Source organism: Cariama cristata, unplaced genomic scaffold (assembly GCF_000690535.1).
Source record: "Cariama cristata isolate BGI_N322 unplaced genomic scaffold, ASM69053v1 scaffold13049, whole genome shotgun sequence".
In the NCBI taxonomy this organism is placed as follows: Eukaryota; Metazoa; Chordata; class Aves; order Cariamiformes; family Cariamidae; genus Cariama; species Cariama cristata.
The window spans coordinates 74,256-97,582 of NW_009636427.1; the positions used below are offsets into that span (position 1 = coordinate 74,256).

Sequence of the window (23,327 nt, forward strand, 5' to 3'; positions counted from 1 at the left end):
GAACGTGGAGCGCGTAGGTCAGTGCGGCATGGCTGAGCAGGGCAGAGCTTCGCTCCCTGTCGGTGCATGCGGGGAGGATGCAATGCGTGAGCAGAGCCTATGTCTGTTCCCATCTGCTCGCTCCGGTCCCGCTGCCGGACTGACTCAGATGCAGGAAGTCTCTCCCTGGCAGGGAGGGGTGCAGGCCAGCGCGGCGTGAACCACCAGAGCGAGATTAACGTCCATGACGAGCCCGTGGGGAATTTGATGGGGGGAAATGAGACACCAGCTTTTGAGGAGAAACCTCCTCAGAAGGGATTTGTCAGGCCTTTGCTGGTAATGTTTTGAACTGGGAATAAACCCAGTGGAAGTGTCATCCCCTCCTCCTCTGTATGCATATCATAAGGTCAGTCCCTTTAAACGAGGACCCCAGACCAGTGGTGGGATCAGGGTCAGCCTTTTTCCCTGGCCAAGAGAGAGATGACTTTTAAGTCATGATGCAGTGAAATTCCTGGAAGAAAAAAATGCCACCGACTCAGAGAAATAATTGGCCTCTGGCCCTCAGTTGCCTTTTGTGCAGACATATTGCAGCTCCTCTCTGTGCAGCTGCTTTGGGTTCCCTGCAAGCATCAGACACTGTCAGGGGCCAGCAGCAAAGTTCAAGTATTAAATGATGCTTTTGACTCTTCATTGACCTGTGGAGCTAGATGATCTTCCAATAATCAGATTAGAGGTGCACTACTTTCTTACATTAGGTAAAGGAAAGACACCACAGTGGGAGTTTCCTAAAAATACTGTGCGTAGAAACCAGGAGCAGAATACCTTACCAGCCTGTCCAGACACACAGAGTAGCAGCAGGCTCCTGGTCTCCAAGCTGAACTGCTGCATAACTCTTTGGGATAGCAAGTTCAATACCTAGGGCGAGGTGTTGTCCCTTCCCGGCAGCACAGACAGCACTGCCTTGCAGACATCTCACTGTATGTGGACTAGAGACAGGATTAAAAACAGCTAGCAAAGACAGAAGTATGGCAAGTTAAAAGGGAAACAATTCAAGAATATACACCAAGCAGCAGCATTTGCCGTATGAGCCTCAGCAGTGAAGTGTGCCAGCTTGCATCAGACCAGACTCATCACTGACCGTGCAGTTAAATTGCCAAAAATAGCGCTGTGCATCTCAGCTAGAGAGACAGCTCTCTCCATCCCGCTCCCACCCCAGGCCTCTGTGTCGCATACCTCTGCCACACAGCTGCTGCCTCCGCTGGGTTCGGGCAGAGGGATTTCCACCACTGCTTCTGATTCAAACTTCTTGTGCCGGTTTTAAAGCGATGCCGTGTGGTGCAGTTACACCAAGTGGCAGGGGGAAATTCTGCAACGCGGGAAGGCTGCAATCCTACCTGTGCTCTCTCTTTTCCATCCTGCTCGAAATCCTGGTTCTGATTTACAAAGAATCCCTAATCCTTATGTATTTCAACAACCACTTACTTACTTTACATGGCCACCTCTATCTCCAATATCTGAGTTGACTCCAAGGATGAAACAACCCAGGGAGTCACTCCCAGACTTCTGTCTCCAAATGGCCATTCTCCAGGAAGACCAGGAAGCATTTTAATCTTGCCATATTTATATTCAATGAAAGAGATGCCCATTTGCTCTTGCATCCCTCTAAGAACCATTGTGAAATGAAATTCAACCCTGTCACATGAAAGCATGTGTGTCAAGCTAGAGAGAGCCCTGTTCTCCATGAGTATTCTCAGTGTTATTTAAGAATGTAGGTATAGCTCCCAGATATTAAAGCTTACTTTTTGGCTATGATGATAAATGTTTCAAAAACAAACAACAGACAAAGTGGCTGTATGCCAGAGGGGAAAGAGGTGAACGGCAAGTTCGGTTCGTACAGTAGGAGAGGACAGTAATTGCAGTGCATGTATTGCAGCACAGGTTTGGTATATGCAGGAGATCAAATTGTTAGAAAAGGGAGCTGTAAGCATATGGGGATAAAAAAAAAAGCTGAAACCACAGTTGTTCAAACAAACTGGCTAATCGCAGCCTTGGTTACACACGCATGTGCAGGTGCAGACTGATCTCAGCCAGCATCTGTGGAAAATGTCACTTGGCAAAGGAGCACATCACACAAAAGCAAATGCTGTGTGCACACACACAGAGCTTGCTGCTGGCAAGCTACACTAGGAGAGGGTCCTCTCCAGGCTACGCTGCATGGTGGTCTCTTGAAAGGGTTACGTAAAGCATTTGTTGTCCAGCAGTGCTGGATCAGTTCAGGTACGGGCTGAGCTTCGCAGAGGGGCTCCAGCTGATGGAGAGCCCCAGTGCGGGGTTGCCGTGGGAGCTGGCAGAGGGAGTGGAGGGGCTGCGAGGCTGAGCCTGAAATAAATGCACCAAGCAGCACCTTCCTCACCCTCCTGCTCCCAGTCCCCATGTACTCGAGATTGCACAACCCTTTCCTTGCATCTGTTCCCTGCCCGGTTGTGTAAAATCCACAGTCAACACGTAGACACCAGTTTATGCACTGGTTTTGTCGTCCTGCTTCTTTGATTGTAGGAGCTTTGGATAACCTCGAGATCAAAGAAAAAGACAGATAAAGCACAATAGGTGAAAGCAACTGAATTTATTTTACTCTCTGCATTTTGTGGAGTGAAAATATTTTACCCTGCCTCTCTGTGACAGATGCTGGGTGGAAATCAGAACAGAAAAACATAGACAGAAGGAAAAGAGAAAAGGTGCTTTGCTCAAAGCACTAAAAATACCAGCAATTAAAACAAAAATTATGCTTTTTATCTTTAGCAGTGTCTTTGGGCTTTTGGACAAAGCTCTGTGGTCCATGCTTGCTTCCTCTTTCCTTCCACTTTTTTTCGCCACAAACCGTAACTGAGCACATGATGTGGTCCCTAATTGCAGAGCAGAGAGCCCCATTGCGTCAGAGCTTCAGCAGGCAGCTGGGCAGACAGATTTACACATCCTAGACATACAGGGTGCTTCCTCTACCTCATGCAGGCAGCATCAGAGAGGGTTTAAAACCAGCATCAACCTCCCCCTTGAATTTCGCTCCTGATGCACCTCAGTGGTAGCTGTCCTTATATGGATGGGTTTGAAAGCCACCAAAGGGATATCCTTAATAATGCCAGTCTGTGGCAGCACAAAAAGCCTCTGAAATCAAGCCTAGGGTTGGTACAGGAGAGTCCTGGCACCACTATAACCCATGCAACCATGAGCTCCCTCCCGTGCAACTCTGCTAAACCAGTGCTTGGCCCCAGAGCTTGCTCACACCCACCGGCATGAGCGAGAGGTGCAGCACAAAATGGCTAAACCCACCCAAGAATCTCATAGCTTGCTTTTACCTGCCCTTTTTTTTAACCTGCTTTTACCATGAGGACATTTAGGGTCAGGTAATACAGTGCTCATCTGTTGCTGTAGGGAAGTGACCCCATGGATTTGCACGTGCTTAGCCACGAGCCAGCCTGGTTTGTCGGTGCCCTTCAAACAGTCACTGTTTCTTTGCTGGACTTGGTTTGAAGAAACACTGCGTGCTATTTTGTTTGCTCCATTTTTGCGACACCAAAGCAGAGTTGAGGGTTTCTTAGTGTTTTCTAAATTTCTCACTGTAAGAATGCACAAAAATGCCCCAAACCATTTTAAACTGCCAAAAATGCACAAGAAAAAATGTTTTCCATGACTTGGCTTTTCTCCAAGTGGAAGAGTCCACTACAGCTGAGTATAGAGGTGTCTGAGTTCATATCTGTTTTACTTAATCTGGCAGCCTGGTTTCTTTGTGGATATACTTTCTGAATTAGTTTTTGGGTGTCTGTCACACGCGTTACTCTGACAGGGCAGGAACCAGGAAAAAAATGTTATCTGCTGGGTTTGACTCTGGACAAAGTCAGCACAAGACCCCAAGGTGCCTTTTTATACAAGCACCAGCACTGTTTCATTAAAAATCAATGGAAAATTACAGCATGCCTGATAATTCAGCAATGGCCCAGCCACTAAAGAGAAACAATCCCTGCCAGGCAGCTGCGGCCAAGGCGAGCGCTTGCCCTGCTGATGTTCAAAACCGATTTCCAGCAGCAGCGATGTTTAGCTACTCCAAACTCGTTGTCAGGGAATTCAGCTCAAATAAAATATTGCAGGTATTCTTGCTTTCCTAAAGCGTATGTGGGCAACGCACCCTGTTCTCTGCTGCTCCGTGGCCCTGTAAGGGCAAAGGACCTGGGACAATCACGCAGGGATGATCAGGACAGGATGGCCAGGGTCTGAGCCTCACCCAGGGGGGTGTGCTGCCCGCGCAGCGATGCCCAAACCCAAAGACTCCTCTGTTCTGAGATGAAGCTACACGCTAAGGCTTGGGGTTTTGTACCGCAGCCACCCCAGTTGCCTGGCGTGGCCTCGAAGAGCCACATCCCCTCTGTGCACCTTGTTTCCCTTGCTGTGAAACAGGAAATTTTCTTTCTCCACCTTCATTGTTGGCGTGTTTGCTCTACAGGGCCAGGCTGGCCTCTGTCCGCCTGCTTGCACCGGTCTAATACAATGGAGTCATAAGCCGAGGTGTTGCCGTCGTAAAAATAGAAACGGAGAACAATGCCCTACTTAAAAACAAGGCTTTTCATGTATCTGATTGTGTAAAATACACTACTTAAAGTCCATGTGCCATGCTAACCAGTAATTCAAATCAAAGGCACAATTCACATCATAGTTGGTAATCATTTGTGGGAAGTAGCTGTGGATTTCCTACCTCGATTCATTTCTCCTTTATTTGCAATGTTCTGTGATTTTTCTCAAAGTCCCTTTCCTCTGAAGCCAGACGTGATCCCCATTAGTGGCACTTTCATGTAGCTGAAGAAGTGTGTCAACGTTTTCTAATACAGATTAAAGCTCCAGAAAACAAGGGGGAATGAACTGCTCGGCTCTCAGGAGAGCAGTGTGAAATAGAAAAATTTACCAGGCATTATGTTTAAAATGGTCTCTCGGAATGCCTCTTTTAAGAGTTGCATATTTCAGTCAAACATTAAGCAGATACAGTCTTAAATAAAGCTAAGTGGAAAATAAATAATAATTCTGCCAGATGAAAGAATAATTTGCAGAGATACCCAATTTCATATTGGCTAATATTTTGATTTTTTGATTGATGTATCTGCTACCATCCTGTATTTTGCTGAATATGGTCCTTTCTCACTTAAAGGAAGAAAGGAAATGTTGTAAAAATAATCATTTCATCATAAATTTCTGCTCTTCTGCAACTAGTGACCATTGCTTTTTAAGATAAAAACATTTTAACAGCAATTTATTGATAAAAGTATACACTGCTTTTTCCAAAATTAGTTCACCTCTTTGTCCAGCTACAAGACATTATGACTGATGTTTCTCCCAACCAAAAGTAATTCCTCTGAGTTCAGCAGAGCTGCCTCTGATGTTCACAAGGTGGAAGAAAAGATGAATGAAACTTAATAAACCTTTTCAAGAGTAAATACAGTCTAAATGGAGTTACAGCTCACAGGGAACGCAAAACATTCCCAGAAATTCAGCCAAATTAGAATATTTGATTTGATTCAAATATTATATTCAAATATGGAATGATTAACAGAAAAGTTTAATTACTTTATCCTAACCTAAGAGTTAGAAGTTTAAAGAGCTTTAGGGCAGAAACCCATCACAAACTCCTGTCGCTTGGAAAAGCTACATATTTCAGAATTAATTTTCATTGTACGTGAGAATGAAAGGTTAAAAATTATGAAATTTTCATAAGAGCAAACTTTCTGCAAGCAAGAAAGTAAACATATGGATCTGCTGGAAAAACTCAACAGTTTCACTTCAAAACTTTTAAATCCGTGTGGTGGTCACATTTATCCATGCCAGCCTTAGGTTTAATGCATTTGCCTCAACCTGAAAATTTTGAACTCTATATTAAACTTCATTTTCACCGTCATGAAAACCATTCCATGGCAGCTGGCAGCCCAGATCTGGGTACTTGTGTTTTGCTCCCCATCCAGGCTGCATTGCCCATCGCCCAGCAAGCCCCCGGCAGCCACGATGCCCGTGGTGCCTCCCTGGCGCCTGGGGTCTGCTGGGCTGGATTCCCCTCAGGGTTACTTCTCCTGGTGCAGGAGTCACCACACATGGCAGACATTACCGTTACGGCGGGGAAACAGCTTTACATAAACTGGTTCACGTCTTTTCGACAAAGGGAACAGTTCAGATCAGGGTCAGTTATTTCACATCATTTCACTTCATTTCTCCCAGTGGAAACATCTGAACTCTTCTTTTGAAAGTGACAGCTTCCCATGGAAACTTCTGATTCTGTAGAAATCACATATTCTAACTGAAAATTCCTGTCCAGCTCTATACAGGAATTTGGATTTATTTTTTCTGTTCAAAGGAAGAAATCCTCTGGCCTCAGGTCAACCAGGCACTTCAGCACCTCTTCTATACATCCAGGGCTGGGCTGCAGCCAACGTGCAGCCTCTTGCTCTCCTGCAAGACCCAGTCTGTGCTGAAAAGGCCATCAAGTCATCCTTGGTGGTATGAAGTCCCCTTCTTAGATCATGGGGGCTGGATCACACTCTGCTTCACATGAGTGCAGTCATGCTTTAATAAAGGGTAAGGGCTTAGGTTTGCACTTACCTCTGCCTTTCACATGCGCACACACAAACACATAGAGGGTTAAGACCAGGCATTTCATCCATCTGCATCTGTTGCTCTTCCAACATTACAATCACTTCATTGTCTGCAGCAGCTGCCACACTGGAAAGGAAAGTGGAAGGCTTCTCAGCAGGATGTAGAGAAAGCATTAATACAGTTTAAAATCTTTGTGGTAGCCAAGAAAAAAAGTAATTCCTAACTTCAGATTTTCTTATCAGAAAGTTTAAATATTTCCAAGATATTTGTTTACAGTGTTTAGTATTTCTGCTTCCTAAGTCATATAGGTTTAGAGCTGCTGTACAAATGTTTGGCTAATCTCTGCAAGCTACAGGGTAAATAGCAGCTGAAGTTTGGTCCTGGTGCTAAGTACAAGGGGCCCAATTCTGTTTCTGGGAAATGCAAAGCAGAGTTTCTGTCATGGTCCTCCTTGGGTTCAGGAACAGGTACTTTGTTTTCAAGCCCTTTCAAGCAATGCCTCATGGGGAAACGCGCACAGGAAAAGCCAGCATTAAAATAAAACTTAAACAAGATGCAGACAAAGCATCAGAGAGGCTGCTATTGGATGGGGCTTCAAAACGTCACTTAGTCTTTCCCCTGTCCTAAACAGGATTGACAGTCTGTAAAATGTCAGCTATGGAAGTGCTGGAGTTTGGGCAAACCTAATGCTCCTGAACTCTTGCATTTACCTTAGCATGTCATGAAACCCATCACACTGGAGACAGCTAGATGCAGTTCAGTGTGCCAAATGTGCCCTTACCCCAGCAGATCACAGCTCAGAGGATCAGACACTATTTTAAGTTACACTACAGTAAATCTGGAATGATGCCTGAGGCACCGCTCTGCTCTCTGAGCTGGAGAACAGGTCCAACTGCAGGTGTCTTGCCCAAATGTACATGGCAATGTCTCGCGCACACACACACACACACACACACACGTACCCTGCAGGTCTGTGCCCAAATGCAGCACCCAAAACATCTCAGCCCATCATCTTTGCATAAGGTACAGCAGCTAGCCCAGCGCAGATTTGGTCAGCTTACCTGGCACCTGAATGTAAGGAACAGGAGACTGAGGCTCTTTGCACAGACAGCAGTCAAGCTAGTGGTTGCTTCCTGGTTTATGTTCCTGCACATTAATCGTATTTCCCCTAACATTTGGTTCTTATGGAAGACACACTCCTTTCCCCTTCTGTGTATATCATAGATACATTTTTCTTCCTTTCTAGCTTTGACATCTGTATTTTTTGTTGAAGATGTTGGTAACAGAGAAGCCATTTTTCCCCTGAATGATGTCTGGCAGCTGTGGGATGTGCCATAGTGCGCTGCAAGCTGTAATACTAATGACACTGCTAGGGTAACATCTCTCCCCCACCATGACCCAACATCCAGGACAGGTCCATCTTAGTTCCGTGCCCCTCATTCCTTGGCTGTTCTACCACAATTACAAATGCTGATTAATGTGGGGTGATACTAAGAACCAGCAGGACCGGCATAAACTATCTGCTCTTGGCCATGCTTAGCCAGGAACTCTTCAGGAACCCAAGAAATGAAAGCTCCCCAATTTGCAAGCCTCAAAGTCCTCAAACAATTCAATCCACTAAAGACATAGCCACTAAAGATTAAAAAGTTCTTAGTGAAGCCTCTTTCTCACCAAGTACCTGGGACCTCTGTCAAATTCAGAGCATAGGCTCTTCTGCCAGTATAAGTCACTGGGATGTAGCTACTCCATCACCTGAAGATCCAGCCCCCAGTGAGGAACCCATCCACTGCAGAATAGAGATTTTGTGCCCTTCCATGAGCATTGCCTGCTCCCGCTGCCGTCTAACCCAGACCAAGGCAGATCGCCACAGGTTTTAGGAAGACACTGTTAGAGCAAAAAGCCAGCGCTGTCAGGCAGCACTGCCTCTCCAGACTGCTTTCCTCTCCCTTCCAGGCAAAAAACCACCAGCTCTGATCCTCAAGCAGTGCAAGAGTAGTGGAGAGCTGCCTGGATTTCCCCCAAGCACACAGAGACCCTTATCCTCCCATCCTCCGGGAAACACCTTGTGTATTGCCTGGATATATTTCAGTGAAATTCATCTCATTTCACCACTAATCTTTCATTTATTCTGATGTTATTTACTAAGTCTTATGTTCCCTTGATAACCAAATGCTGGACATAACTTTGGAGATAATCTTTTCCCCAGCACTCAGTTGAGTTAGAGGAATGGCTTTTGCCTTACACGAGCAGGACAGAGGAGCAAGGCAAACAATCAAAGGTTCCCTTTATTCCCACTTTTTCTCCTTGGAGTAAAATTCACACTCCTTTCTCTGCTTACCGTGATCTCAGTATCACTGTTAGGAGACTTCAAATACATCCTTCACAATTAGATTTCAGTAAACAGCTTTTTAGAGTCTTGACTGACTTTATCTGTGTTAAAATAAACTGAAAATGCCATAGTGTCTGGTCTTTCACAGGTCAGTTCAGCATAGCTGGTTAAAATACTAATAAGATTATGCCAATTATCAGTTACTCTTTAATAATCTCAGAGGTCTACTGCCTTTTATATTGACTTGAGTCATGAACCCAGCTGCAGAAAACCAGACATTCCTAGATATTGTACTTTGGTGATGGAAGCTTCAAAAATATTCAGTAGTACTAAAAATATGGAAAATAATCTACATGCTGCTTTTCATTTTTTGGATAGGTTTACACTTTACACTACAGTCATAGCCAAAATTTTGTTCTTTCATTCATCTCAATGCCACAGACAATCATGTGATCTCAGGAAGGGCACTTCACCTCCATCAGGATTAAGAAGATATCTAGTATTCTTCATTGTTTAGGGACAATCATAGTATTTTTAGTAATATGTTCAAGTTCTATTTATTTATATTACTTAATGCTATGTTTGCTCGTCTGTCTAGCATTTGGTTGGATTTAGTGCTATTGCTTTCAGTAAAGAGTAAAAAGACCCTCAACTAGAGTATCATTGAAACGTACACATCAGAGTCCATTTGCCTGCAAATTTGGTGCATTTACCTAGGAGGTTATTATCAGTTTCTAACTCAGGAGCAGAAGTGCCTTCCATGGCGACAGCTGACGGTGTGCAGCGAGCTGAAATACCCAGGAAGCACCTCCTAGTCTGCTGCAGTGCACAGCCCTCTATTGAAGACAGAATGAAATCTAACAAAACACTCTCTTAGACATAATGTCAATTGTTCTTCAACTCCCCAGGCACTATAGCCTTTTCCATCTAGCACAGCTTTGCACAACGTTGAGGTCCCAAGAGCTCCCTCAGGACTGGATTACTGGAGAAACTGGGCACAGCTTGTCTTGCAGAGATCCCAAGGTTCCTTGGATTCTGCTATCACTGAAGCTGAATTTGTTCAAGGATTGATTAGCACAGCAATAATTCACTGAGATGCAGGGGAAATCCTCCAGTGCTGATTTTACAAACAATGAGGTCAATGAGTCTGATAAATCAGCTTCATTCATGCTGTCTATAAATAAGTAATGTCCCAGGCTGGGAAGAAGCTGGCTTATGTTTTAGTGTTGTGCATGTTCTGAAAGCTTGGGGAATTTCCATTCTCTTTCATCCATTTCTGGACCAGATTCATTCTGCTTATCTTACTAATCAACCTCCACTGCTTTTGTGTTCTTTGTCATGTAAACTGGCAAATGCTGAAGTCTGACTTCTCAATGCATTTTGAAAGATTTACAGTGTTTCATATCAGTTGCTTGAATAAAAATGATGGGTGGACTGGTACATCCCTCTGGTTTGCTGTCTCTGCATAGCAAATACCCAGCTGTGAAGAGCTGCAGCCTTTTTCCTCTCAAGATGCTAAAAAACCACATAGTACGAGTCATGAATCTTCCTATAGGATGACACTGTCTAGATGAATCTATTCTTGTTGCAGAATGGGACAATAGAGCTATCATTTGGTGTCAGCCTTCTTCCCCAACGTGGCTGCAATGCGAGTCAGGGTTGGACATTTTCCCTCCGATTCCACTGGAATCCTCAAACGTGTACGGACGAGGCAGAGGGGAGGGGGTGCCCCTTGCCACATGTGAGAAGTAAGAGTCCAGGGTGAAGAGCAATCCCTAGAGGCAGTGAAGAGTTGTCAGGAAAGGAATCATTGACAAATGTTTAGATATAACCTCTCAGATGCTTCCAGAAGTACTTGAAACGTCCTGCAAAAGTCTCTGCATGGTCAATCCCAGACTTCAGAAGTCTTTGACATCCATGTCATGAGAGCGTTGCAGGAGCGTGGCTGTTTGCCTCCCCTTTTGTGAGATTCCTTCAGTGGGCATTCGAGTTGCAGTCTCCAGATTTTCCATACAACCGTGGAGTGAAAAAGAATGTAATAAAAAGGCTTACAAATACAAAAGCCAAGAATGACTTGATTTTGGCCTTAAGAAAAGCATAAAGTACTGCAAGACTCACTAAATAATGAGAATAATCAACCAATGCAAGCTTTAGACCAGCCATTGAGGGATGACAGGTAGAAATAGGAAAGTCGTGTTACCTCTGGCTAGATCGTTAATGAAACCATTGCTAGACCACACTGTCTAGTCATAGTGACTGCTTGAAAAAGAATTTGGAAAAAAGCTATAAGAACGATAGAAGAACAAGAAAATGTGCCTTGTAGGAAGACACTAGATAAGCTATTTAGAGCAGAATAAATGATGCTATGAATCCTATATCTGGCTTTAAAATCACTACATGTCTGTGGCCTAAAGACAAAGCAGCGAATTCCTCATCACCTCATTAGACCAAGAGCTACACTGAGCGAAATCAGCTGAATCCCAGCCCCGGAGGCCTCTTTGTGCTCCCACCGTGGGGAGTTAACTGAAATGTTTTTCAGATATTGTAAATATCAGATGGGCAAAACTATTTGCTCAGCAGAACATAGATCTCATCCATTGATGAGGTGATAGAAAATGGTGAGGTTTACTCAGAGCCCTTCTTTTGAAAAATGCTGGCTCTCAGAGGCTTGTACGAGCTAGGGGTAGATGATTACAGGAGCAATTAAAGAAGGGCGTTTTGTACAATTTACATCTAAAGTGCGGTATTTAGGCCAATTACAGGGCAAAATAGCACGCTTTTGATTTTCCTTTCAGAAAGAATATAGTTAAGCTGCAGGATATGTCTGAGGTAGAAAATCAATTTGGCTGTAATCAAATCTCGTTTGTCGTGAAGGAGGAAATGGGGGAACATACCGTGAGCAATGTATGACTCGAGTTCCTGGAGATGATCCTCACGGGTGGAAGTGAAGAATGGCCCAGGCTTGAGTCACGGGGCAGTGGCAGACCCTGGGTGAGCCAAGGATCCTGTAACATCAGCTCTTATCTGCCCTGGGTGTGTTGGCCACACAGTGTTGTAGCATCGCGTTCAAAGTGAAGGGAATATTTCCAAGGGGGAGCTCTGCAATGATAGACTTCTAGCTAAAGTGGCAAACAGTCATTAGAGCTCAGTTAGTTGATTGGCATTAATGATGGGGATGTGTCACTAAGGTCTTTCTTCCTCTTTTTTTTGACTGGATTCCTTTGGTGGTTGCCAGATTGCAGCATCCTCAGGGCTTTCATTTGCAAATTTCCTGAGTGTTCCCAGTTTCACCTGCAGCAGTGTAAGATTTCCTGAAGACTGGTCCACAGCAGCTAAAATGAAGTTCCCCAGGCACTGACCCAACCAAAATCAAAGTAACATGAGAGATTAATGCCTGGCAGCCCTAGCCCTATTTTCTTCACTTGGATCAATCAAAGAAAGATATTTTGAACACAAATATGACCCAAAACAGGATTCATGAATACACCTGAAGCACTTAGAAGGTGCTAAAAAATGCACTGCCCATGTTTACTTTGTTTTCATGTTGAATATTCAAAGTTGGTGTTTCTTAAAGCCTGGGATATGTAGCTTCAGTTCAGTTACTTAGATGCCTGACCGTTATGGGAACCAAAGGGAATTAGTGATTTAAATGTCTTTGAGGCATTTTTGAGTTTCAGTCTTTAGTTGGAACATAACAGGGATCCTCACATTTCATCCATAGAGACCCTTATTTAGGAGCTATGTGGTACAAAAAGAAGACAATTTATAAACAAGATTTTTAAAATTGCTTTTCTTCAAACTCCTACAAAAATGCTCCTGTCCTGCCTGGGGTAAGCCCCAGAGAGCAGAAGGCATCTGTGAAAAGGAGGGAGATTCCCAGTTCATTACAAAAGCTTTCACAAAACTACATGCAAGAAAGAAGGAAAATGTTACCCAGCAAGCAAACATATCGTCAGTACCCCCAGGGATATCAGTTGCTGGAAAACACAGCACGTTCAGTACATTGATAACTTCACAGAAATCACTCTGAAAAGTGTTCCTTCCAGAGGAAGGAACTTGAGGTCCCTGAGACACCCTGGCATTTGCTGCAGTCCACAGACAATGCAATTGCTCTAGAAGATATGGTCTGGACTTGAATCATACCTTGCAAAGATTACTATCAGAGAGGGAGTAAAACCTCCTGGGGAAATCATTGACTCTCTGAACTCTGAGGAGTTCAACTGAAACCTCAAACCCATGCTGAGGAAAGCACAAAAAAAAAGAAAACAAAAAAACCCTCATAATTGCAGATGGACTTTATTCATTATGTGAATGACTCAACAATAATTCTGTTAAAGAACATGGAGGAAACTGGGAACGAATGGTTCTGGCATTACTGAAAATTTTATAGGTTGGTGGTGTGGCAGACTTAGGGCACATTCACAAGGAAGAAAGCGTATCAGCTTCTTCATTTACTGCGAGAACTGAGGGAAGGAGATTCAGTTCTCACCTCCCTGGGAGCCACTCTCATCCTCCGAGGTGACACCGTAGTTCCAGTCTCTGCCTCTGGGTATGGAGTGGGTCACCCATTGTTTCGCTGATAAGGTCTACGTTCTTTTGTGAACCTTTCCAAATGTCCTGGGCATGATTAGCGTCTCCCCAAGTCAAAATATTTCTCTCTACAACTGAAAATTTTGTTCAACTAGAGACTGGAAAAATACATACATGTGTGTTTTACATATAAAATACATGTGTGCATATGTATTTTAAAGACAAAAGTATGGCTCAGTTTTTGTTTCTCGCTGCTATCCTCCGTCCTAAATACCTGATCTGTATTTAAAACATTGATCAGTTCCAGTTACATTTTCATGTAGAGCTTCACCCGACAAATACATGCAGGAGCAAATAAGTTTGGTTTGAAGCAGCATTGTGAACCTGGGCACAAGCTGAAGCCAAAAGTTTAAAACAGTACGGCTCCCTCTTGAGTAAAGCCTGTATGAACAAGCACCTTCGGAAGTAAAGTATAGGGCACACATGTAAAGAGCTTTCTATCTAGAAATTAAAAATTTGGTCAAGTGTCTAGCCATCACTTAAAGCAGTAAGAACCCAAAACTTCCATCTAAACTCCACTGCAGCTGACTAAAATCTGCTCTTTTGTCCATCTTCTAATTTTACCCTCTTTCCCAGTTGGAAAAGAAGCAGACTTAGGCATTTCTACTGCCAGCAGGTCAACCAGAATTGCAGTTGTTCTGGTACTGGTGGCCATTAGTCTGTGTTAATAATGTGCACCTAGTATATATAGTCATAGTGAACAGACAAATGCACAAACTTAGAGCAAGTCAGCAAGTCAGAGCTTGCAGACAAGGGCAAAAGATGGCCCTTGTGAAAGTTTGAGGCTTGACACAAACTAATTTGCCCCAAAAAATAAGAAAGCCTTTCCATCCAGGTAGGTGCTACCATCTCTGCTTGCTGTCAGGCTCCTGGCATCTCTCTCCAAAGCAGCTGGACCTTGATTTGTTGGCAGGAAGGTACTAGAATAAATAGATGACTTCTCCCATGTGGTATCACATTAGACATTGCCTAAGCTATTGTGTATGTTCTGGTTAGTGGTTTCACAGTCATTTGGTTCTGAAAGCACTTCTTCACAGGCGTGGAAATATTCCCCGTGATGTGCATGGCCACTCTCCTGTACCACAGTTAAGCACATCTGAGCAACCGCATCCTAGTTTAGTGTCGTACCAGAGACTTGTATGTTTGCACTATTAATCAAATGTAAGAGATTCTGGGAGGGCAGCAGACAATTTATGTCCCCTTTCTGTCAGTGCAGACCATGAACAGTGCTGTTGTGTGGCTGAAGGGCTCTTCCATGGGTACAGTTCAGTCCTACAAAGACGTCAGGGCTTTGCTGTGAGCAAATGGAACACAACAGGGGAAGAGTTTGGCAAAGATTGACCATTGACAGGTGGATCTGGGGCAACCCAGGCAACAAGAACGTCAACAAAAGTTGTCATATTTTCCCCAGAAACACAAATTAACCACTTCTTTGAAAAGAGAGCTCCCAGTTCAGACCAGTTCATAGTCCACCCAATAACTCCATCTAGCACCTTGCCTTTCTGCTGTGGCTTTCAAGTGGGACAGTATATTTCAGAGTTCTGTGTTGAAGCCTGTTAGCAAAACTCCCAGGCATACAGACCTGCAACAAAGCCCTGGAGGCAGCCCAATGTCGTTACTCAAACTCCAGCAAGCAATATCCAGCTAATTTATGATCTAACTAACATTTTAAAAGCAGTGTTTTACACATCCTGCACTTGGTTGAAACCACCCAGTGAAAGGAGGAAAACATCTGCCCTGTCGCATCGTCTGATGCAACCCAGACTGGAGCCAAATAAGAACCAGGGCTGTGCAAGTATTCAACCACATTTTATTGCAGTCCCCACTGCACTTGGTGTTAAAGGCCGTGCCATTTCAGTGCTCAATTAATATATCTATATAGCCAGTAAATGGCAAGGAGAGTTCATATTTATCCTGTTACTCTAGACTGCTCATAAAGCTGAGTTCACAAGCCCGTAAAGGAGCCTGCATTACCCCAATGACTGGGAAGGAATTTTGCATTGGCTTCCCATAGGCTTGGTCACTGAGAGAACAGGAAAAGATAGTAATAGGGTAAGTAAGAGTAAACTGAGATAAAGCCAAAAGTGAAGACTACAAATCTAGCAGAGCAATCTCAGCTCATAAATACGACCTACCAAGTGGACATGCTGAACAGCCTGTTGCCTGACAGAGGTGGACTGATAAACTACTAGTATAAAAATACCATTATGTTTTCAGAGGCAAAAGTCATTTATTTTGACATCAGTTTTACCTGCATGGAAGTGTGGAGGAAATTTCAGCACCAATACATTAATCTAGACATCACTGTTTAAAGAGCCAGTGATATTATTTGAATTATCAGTGTGATCCATTTGGTCCCCACTGCATTCACAGCCAGGAATCCAAAGACAGCAGTTTGCTGTTGCTGAAGTTTAGTCAACAAGACAGTTTTGCTGGGTTGGTAGCTGTAAACTTATAGAGGTGACGTGGACAGGAAGGATATCTTCTGATGTTGAGACACATTAGAACAATTGACAAGAAGAAAGAAAATATAAAGGTTGATGGGGAAAAGAGAAAGAAGAAAGAAAAAAGAAAATAGAAAAAGAAAAAAGAAAAAAGAAAAAAGAAGGAAAAAGATCAAAGAGAAAAAGAAAGAGCGAAAAAGAAAAAAAGTATGACTGGTACCATACAGAAATTCACAGCAGGACCTATAAGAGGCAGGATGCTACAAAGAGAATTAGAACGTGATGTGCAAGCTGGGTAGACTCAGGGTGTATTTTTCCAAAAGCCCTTGCATTTCTTAGCCCTTGTGTATGTGAAGAGTAATGGTAGGACACCACCAAACTCTTTATTCCCCCTCAGCATTTCCCAAACTGAACTGTACAAACTATGAATAACTGTTCGGTGTGTGGCTCCACAGGCCTGTTGCAAAATATCCGCTGTGACTTCATGGACCACAGAGCACAGATAATAGTTTGGGAGTTGTTGCAGCATATCCTTCTGGCAAAGCGTAGTGCGCAGGAGATGGACTGGACCTCTATCCAAACAGCTTATCTCCAAACCATATTAACAACTGGACCAAGACAGTAATTTGTATCTGCACCAGGGCTTTTTGCCAGTGTAGATTTGTCAGTCAGATGCCACCAAGAGACGGGCCAGCAAAGCTTCACAGCAGCCCAAGGCTGGACAGAGTAAATTTCAGTGCAACTTTTAAGTTTTTGAAACACTGAAGACCTGAGCTGATCTTTGTAAGCCGGACCCAGCTCAATTTGCCTGTGCTCAGGGTTAGCCACCATGAGAGGTAGAGCTGGATAACTATGTCAGTACTGACGTAGGGCAAATATCTCTTTGCATTCATCAGACACATTAGATCACCTGCACCTCCATGCACCCCATGGCCAAACAGCTGTCCTTAAGCATCCTGCTTTGGAGGTGCTCACAGACTCCACACAAATTCAACCAAAGACTCACAATGCAACTGGTGTTCGTGTGCAGTCCTAAACGTCACCTCGGCCAGCTGAGTACTGCATGGCTAACACACCACAGCTGGAAAATTGCCTTCAGCTGAAGGCTACATCTTCCCATAGTTGGTCCTTGAGCAGAGTAGAATCAGCAGAACAGGTCTGGGTCCCGCACTTCTGCACAAGGTTGCAAGTGGAAAAAACCACACACCTCCTGGCTGCCTCTGGTAAGCGGTGCAGGACCACCTGTGGCCCTCACTGCTTCTGAGACGGGAGCTAAGAAATGCAAGCATGTTGTCAGTAGACTCATACAGTTCATACCTCTACTGGGAGATTTTGAGACTCCCTACACCACAAAAAATTGAAAACCAAGGTTTAGTTCAAATTATTTTATTGAAATTGGGTTGAAGGAAGGGGATGAGGTATCTGGGCTGTCTCTTGTCTGCATTGGTACCCATGTCCCTACCCTGGTACCTCTTCCCTGGGCTCTTCCACTCATGCACATTCATGATCAACAGCTAGCCCTATTTTGAGTTGCTCTGGGAGCTGTACTATGTACGAGCTATGTCCTGAACTGAGGAGCGGGAGGAGGGCTCCCAGCCCCTTTCCCATCTCCTCTTTCCCCTGTACATCACAGGGCAGCCCCAGCAGCGGGTGAGTGCAGCCCATCCTGCTCTCATCAGCAAGTCTGGTCCTTGCCGAGCCTTTATACTTTCAGGATATCAGTTTTGCTCTGTTTATACGCTAGCAAAATTACCATGTCACTTTGCAATCAAGCTGCTCAACAATCGGTCTGTCCAGTTGCACTGGCAGAGACTTCAACTCTAAGAGATTTCAAACAGGACATTCTTCCCCAGTGCAGGAACTATTAACTTCTATAAATCGATAGGTGGTTTTCTCCTACAAAAGTCTTATCACTTTAAAAAAATTCAGCAAGAACCTGTGTGATGTTTTCGAGCCTCACCTTCACCAAAAGTAACTATTAATCTTTCCTAACTCTCATTAATTGCAAGTTGCAATCAGCCGATGGGCACCAGTCTTAACATCACCCCACTCAGGCATAGCTCTATGTTCATTCCAGCCATTTGCCCTTGTGCTTGAAAAAAGTAACGATCCATGGGCTGTGAGAATATCATTATTTTGAGCAACCTTCCTGATGAATGTTTAAAGCCCTCCTGTCGACTAATGGATGGACCTGGATTCCCCCCTTTTCTTTCCAGTTGAGTAATAATGATTTAAGCAGATCAACTGGTTAACTAAATGTCATTAACACAGATCGTAAGCTTTATACAAAATGACACTGATTACAGTGAACTCTAGTAACGGGGTTCATCCAAAGGCGATGAGAAAACATTTGCATCAATGTCAACGGGCTCAAAATGAAGTCCTAAGTGAATTCTACTAAGGGAGTAAAAGTGCTGAGTGTGATCATTAAACTAAGCCATGTTTTCCTTCATTTGCAACAGAATCTGTTCAACATCCCTACAAATATTAGTGCCCCTCCTCCTCCGTGTGCTTTGCAGCATCTACCACAGAGCCCCTTATATTAAGCCGTGCCACTGGACCTGTGGTTGCATGACACAGGACAGGACAGGTTACCCAAGGGGCAGTGCTCCTCCAGTGAGACCCACCAAACATCAACCGCTGCTGAGTGCTTCATCATTTCACAGCCTGGAAGAAATAAAATAATAAAAAACCCTCTCTCAATGATCCATGACAAACCTACCCCAATGCTTATGGTGGGAAGGCAGGAATTCTGGGCTTTCAAGTCCCAGCACCTCCTGGGGGGCCAGCTGGTGGCTGCAGATACAGAAGCAAACATCCTCCAGTCTCTGGGTCGCTGATAGCAGTGGTGTGTGCAGCTCATTGCTCTTGGCTGTCTGTAAAGAAACAAGAGCTTGCTGTAAAGGATTTGCTTTTGTTGTGGCTTTAGGTTGCCTTCAATTTGGGTTGACTAGATGTGCTTGGTTTAGGACACACACTGTAAGACACGTGCTAATGTGTCTCGCACAAGGGTCAATTGGCATTTTAGGATTAAAACATATAGAAATGAGGCCACTGGCTTGTGTATAAACATCTCTTGTTTCTCTCTTCCAGTAACTGTGACTGTGGGAGGACAACAACACTTGCTGGGACTTTATGACACTGCAGGGCAGGTAAATTACTGCAAAACATTTATAATTTCCCTTTCCCACAGTTTGTTTGTTACTACTATATACTGGGGTTTGTTGTTCATACTGGTTGGGGGGGGGGTGTACAAATATTACCAATCATCAATTGTGACTTGTAATGGTGGAACTACTGACTTTCTCCTTTTTGTTTTCTACATAAAGCTTTCATTCTGGTTCAACAACAAAACACAGGCAAATACACTCATCCCTAAGACTGAATTTTGTCTAAGCAAAAAACTAAAGCCTGATGAGGCTATTTAGCCTCTCATATATCCACCTCCTACTGGAAATATGACGTTTCGTATGAAGTTAGTGTTTTCTTACATTTACCACACGATGGCATTGAAGATGCAGAGAAGAATTCTGTAGCACCAGCCTACCAGTCACCAGCTATTGACTTTTTAATGGGTAATCCAGTCAGAGGTTGGCATCCATCCCAACATCCTTCTCCCAGGACAAGGATGTCCATTACAGGAGTGTTCATACCCCTTGCTTACTTACGTGTGTAATGCTTTTACTGTTTCCAATGTCCCCACTCCGACACAATGTGCTTGCACTGAGAGTTTGCAGAAGAGCTCTGGTCTGTGGGCTGATTTCATGTCCTGGAGAGGAGGAGAGAGTATTTCTCACTGCCTTGCTCTGCTAGTAGAATGGCAGAAGAGGGTACAGGGAGCAACACTTTTTCGTGGTGATACTTCCCTCTCCTACCTCCAAATGCCAGTAACTGGCAGAATAAAGAAAGGACCACAATCTGCACAGAAACCTTGCAGAAAATCATCAACGGCTTCACCTGGGAAGGCTGGAACCCACACCCACCAGCTCCTCCGGTCAGAGCCGGCACTGGAGGCAGCAGGAGAGGAACGCAGATTTGGGAGCCTGCTTCACTCTCTGAGACCCAGCAGCCCTCGATGCAGGGCTTTGCTTTCAGGAGCACTTCTTGGCTGTGCTTTTTTTGGCTGTGACTGACTGCTAGGAAACGCATAAACAATTCAGGAGACCCTCCTGTCTGCAGAAAGCCACTTAATACAGAATATCCTATGCAGCAGTATGCAGAGAGGTCAAAAACTGCATCAAGACAGACTGTCACTTCCAGAAAAGCCTGCACTCAGCAGGCATGGGCTTTTATGCTTCACATTTCGCTTTTTTTCATTTTATTCCTATCACACACCTGTAGGCGGCAATGGTCACTTCATAGCTAGGTTGCTGTCACTTACAGTCCAACCATCCTTTCTATTCATGTGGTGCAAACAGATGATCCGAAAGCAAGTCCCAAAACATGACCCAAGTCCTTGTCCCATGTTCAAAGAATGTTCAATTTTCTATTCTGTGCTCACAAAATGCAGAGCTCTGAGCGTGTCTGTCACAATTTGGCAGCACTGCAAGCCGTTACAAACGAAACTGGAGTTATACTCAGTTCTCAGTCAGATTTTACTCAGTGCCTTAATATTTCTACTTGTTTTGTAAGGCTGACAGTTTCACCTGCCACCCATTTCCTCAGCAACACATCCTCTTATTTGTCCTACTGAGCCAGGAGAAACACTAATCTATCTCTTTGACAAACTTCACCCCTCCATCCGTTCCTGCACAGTCATTTTGCCATCTCCTGCTTCAGACTAGCCAGAGCATCACCTGCCTCCAAGCACCATTTCCCTTTCAGACCTTGGTCCAGAGGATGTGGCCATCTAGTCAAAACTCAGAGCATGAATCATTTCTTGATGACTAGACTGTATCTCCATGGAGGCTGAAAGGATGATGCTTCCCACATGTTCAAGCTATAATGACAGATCATCTGGGTTGTTTCCTCCCTCCTTCTCCTTGTGTTGTGTGGCTTTCCAAAGGCATCTGTGTGAAGTCATAGCCAAAAATAGTGCTTGACATTACGATACTATAAAACATAGGCTAATGAAATAACAATTGGAAAATGTACTCCTGCAGCAGGACCCTCTGTCAGTCTGAAGGGAGAGCTGGCAGAGACCCCAGATCTGGGGTATCTGGTTTTCTATATCCCTGGCACAAACAATCCTAGAAGGAAAAAAAAACAGTGGTCTTTTTTCCCCAGGCTGGACTCAGGTGCAGAGTGCTTTAACAGGCTGACATGGCAGGGAGCGTACGTGAGATTAGCACGGCAGCAACATAATAAAAACAAGTCTTGCTGTACTTTCTGGGCCCGAACGCTGCAAGTCTGATGGCAGTGAGGGAGGGAGCAACACTAGTTGATGTATCTCGACCCTGGCAAGTCACAGGCAGGTAACTCCGCAAGGCCAGGTCTGGCACTGACATTTCCATGCTGAACCAGTGACCAGCCAGTGTAACTGGGAAGCCTTGAGCTCCCTAAATAACAGGCAGCAAAATGTGAGCACCAGCTAGGGAAACAAATTAATGATGAGCTACAGCCCAAGCCCTTGAGGACTCACGTCCCTTCCCAAACACCACTGTCACTAACTGCAGCATCTCTGGATATGCCCCATTCCCATGGAAATGTCCAGTCCCTTTTTTACACTATTTATTTGCTTGACCTCAACCATCTCTGAATGAGAAATGATCCTGATGTGTCATATCTCCTAACGGTCTGTTGCAAGGCTTTATAGCCTTCTCTGATCCTTGTCTGATGTGGTTTGAAGGCTCCTGCCAGCCCACAGACACAGGCATGTACAGGAGCTCAGATCAACTCTCATCCATGACATTTGTGCTTATGCTTTAACAGATCCGTGCAAGCTCCCATGTGCCCTGATGGGAGACAAGACCTCTGCTACATGATGCATGGCAATCCCTCCTTATGGTTTATCTAATGCTTTGTGCTGCGAACACAAATCAGGAACACTGTCCCTGAAAAGGGATTTTCTAGGACCTCCAAAGGAACAAGCAAAATAAAATGAATTGCACACTCCTGTAGCTGTCACCACCAGGTAGAGCGCTCGTGGCTTTTAGTTTGTAATTTTAATGGTACAGTAAGCTCCAGCCCCTCTAAATATGTATGTGTGGAATATTGAAACTGGCTATATTTAGCCAATTTCTTTCCAAAAATCCTAAATGATGATTCCTTGAGGGCTTGCTGCCACCGCGTGGCTGTTTCAGGAGGCTGATGTGCAGCCATTAAATGGAAAACACAAAAAAGGCCTCTGCCAAACAGTATCAGTCCACATTGACTGTGGCATAAACATACTTAATCTTAGATTTGATTTTCTGGGTTAAAATAATGTCCCATTATCACGCCAGGCCTTCCTAGTCCACATCATCTACATAAAACTTGTCTGTCTCTATAATGCAGTTGCTCTGGTGATCCCATCATCCTGCCATCCACTTTGCCTCTATTAACTCATCTGCTGGGAGCTGGGTGTCATCTTCAGTTCCTCATATAAATCTCCTCCTGTCGACCTTGTTTCTTCGTGTCCTGTATCACTGATCATCCTACAAACATCTTGGAGGTTTTGTTTTCTACCGTTCCCTGAATGTGGAGAATCCACTCTTTCTTGGGGGTTAATGTGTCCAAACATCTCCTCTTGTCTTGTAAGTCCTTGTTCAGATCAAGACCTTCTGTGACACTGGAAAGACATAGGTCATTTGACAAATACTCTGGTTTTACCCCAAACACTTTGGCTGTGAGGCTGGAGGTCGTAGCTGGGAATTTACTCTTCCTGTTGAACTGGGTTTGGGACAACAAATATTCAGATAGGCAAAACGAAACATTTTGTTTGTGGTTTAGGATGTTTCTTTAAGCTTCTTTTTAATGAGATAGAGCTACATTTGGCCTCATACTTCCTTTCAGAATAAATAATTAAGTTTTTTTTAGAAAAGGTTGGAGCAGATTGTTCTTACATAATCCATTAGCGTTTTTTGGAAACTAGTGTCGATTCAGTAGTCTGGGTCATCTTACCACTGCATACTCAGTGAACAAAAGACTTTGGGAAGAAGATTTACCAGTCTCAACTCATAATTAAGCCCTCTCATTTGTTGACCCAATGAAAGCAAGACAGAAGCAAGGCTGAATTAAGACACCATCTAAACTAGGCACTTACAGTCCTGCATCAGTTTCTCCTGCAGGACAGACAGCAGCTTGCATTGCTCCTACCCCCAATGTGGGTTTTCCCTGCCTCAAATAAATGTTCTCAAGTCTGAGTAGCAACACCTGGATATCTTTTTTTTTCCCCCTTTTCATTGAGTTATTAACTATTTCAGTATCTACAAAGCAAAACT

The 23,327-nt window shown here is 44.1% G+C and overlaps 1 protein-coding gene across 2 annotated transcripts in view; it reads left to right on the forward strand.

Moving 5' to 3' along the window:
- Positions 1–23,327, forward strand: part of RHOJ (ras homolog family member J) — a 55,123-nt gene that overhangs the window by 27,422 nt on the left and 4,374 nt on the right. For both annotated transcript variants that reach the window (XM_009707918.1, XM_009707917.1), the window contains one exon: positions 19,060–19,118. In XM_009707918.1, the coding sequence (XP_009706220.1) occupies positions 19,060–19,118 (59 nt within the window). The remainder of the gene's footprint in view (positions 1–19,059; positions 19,119–23,327) is intronic.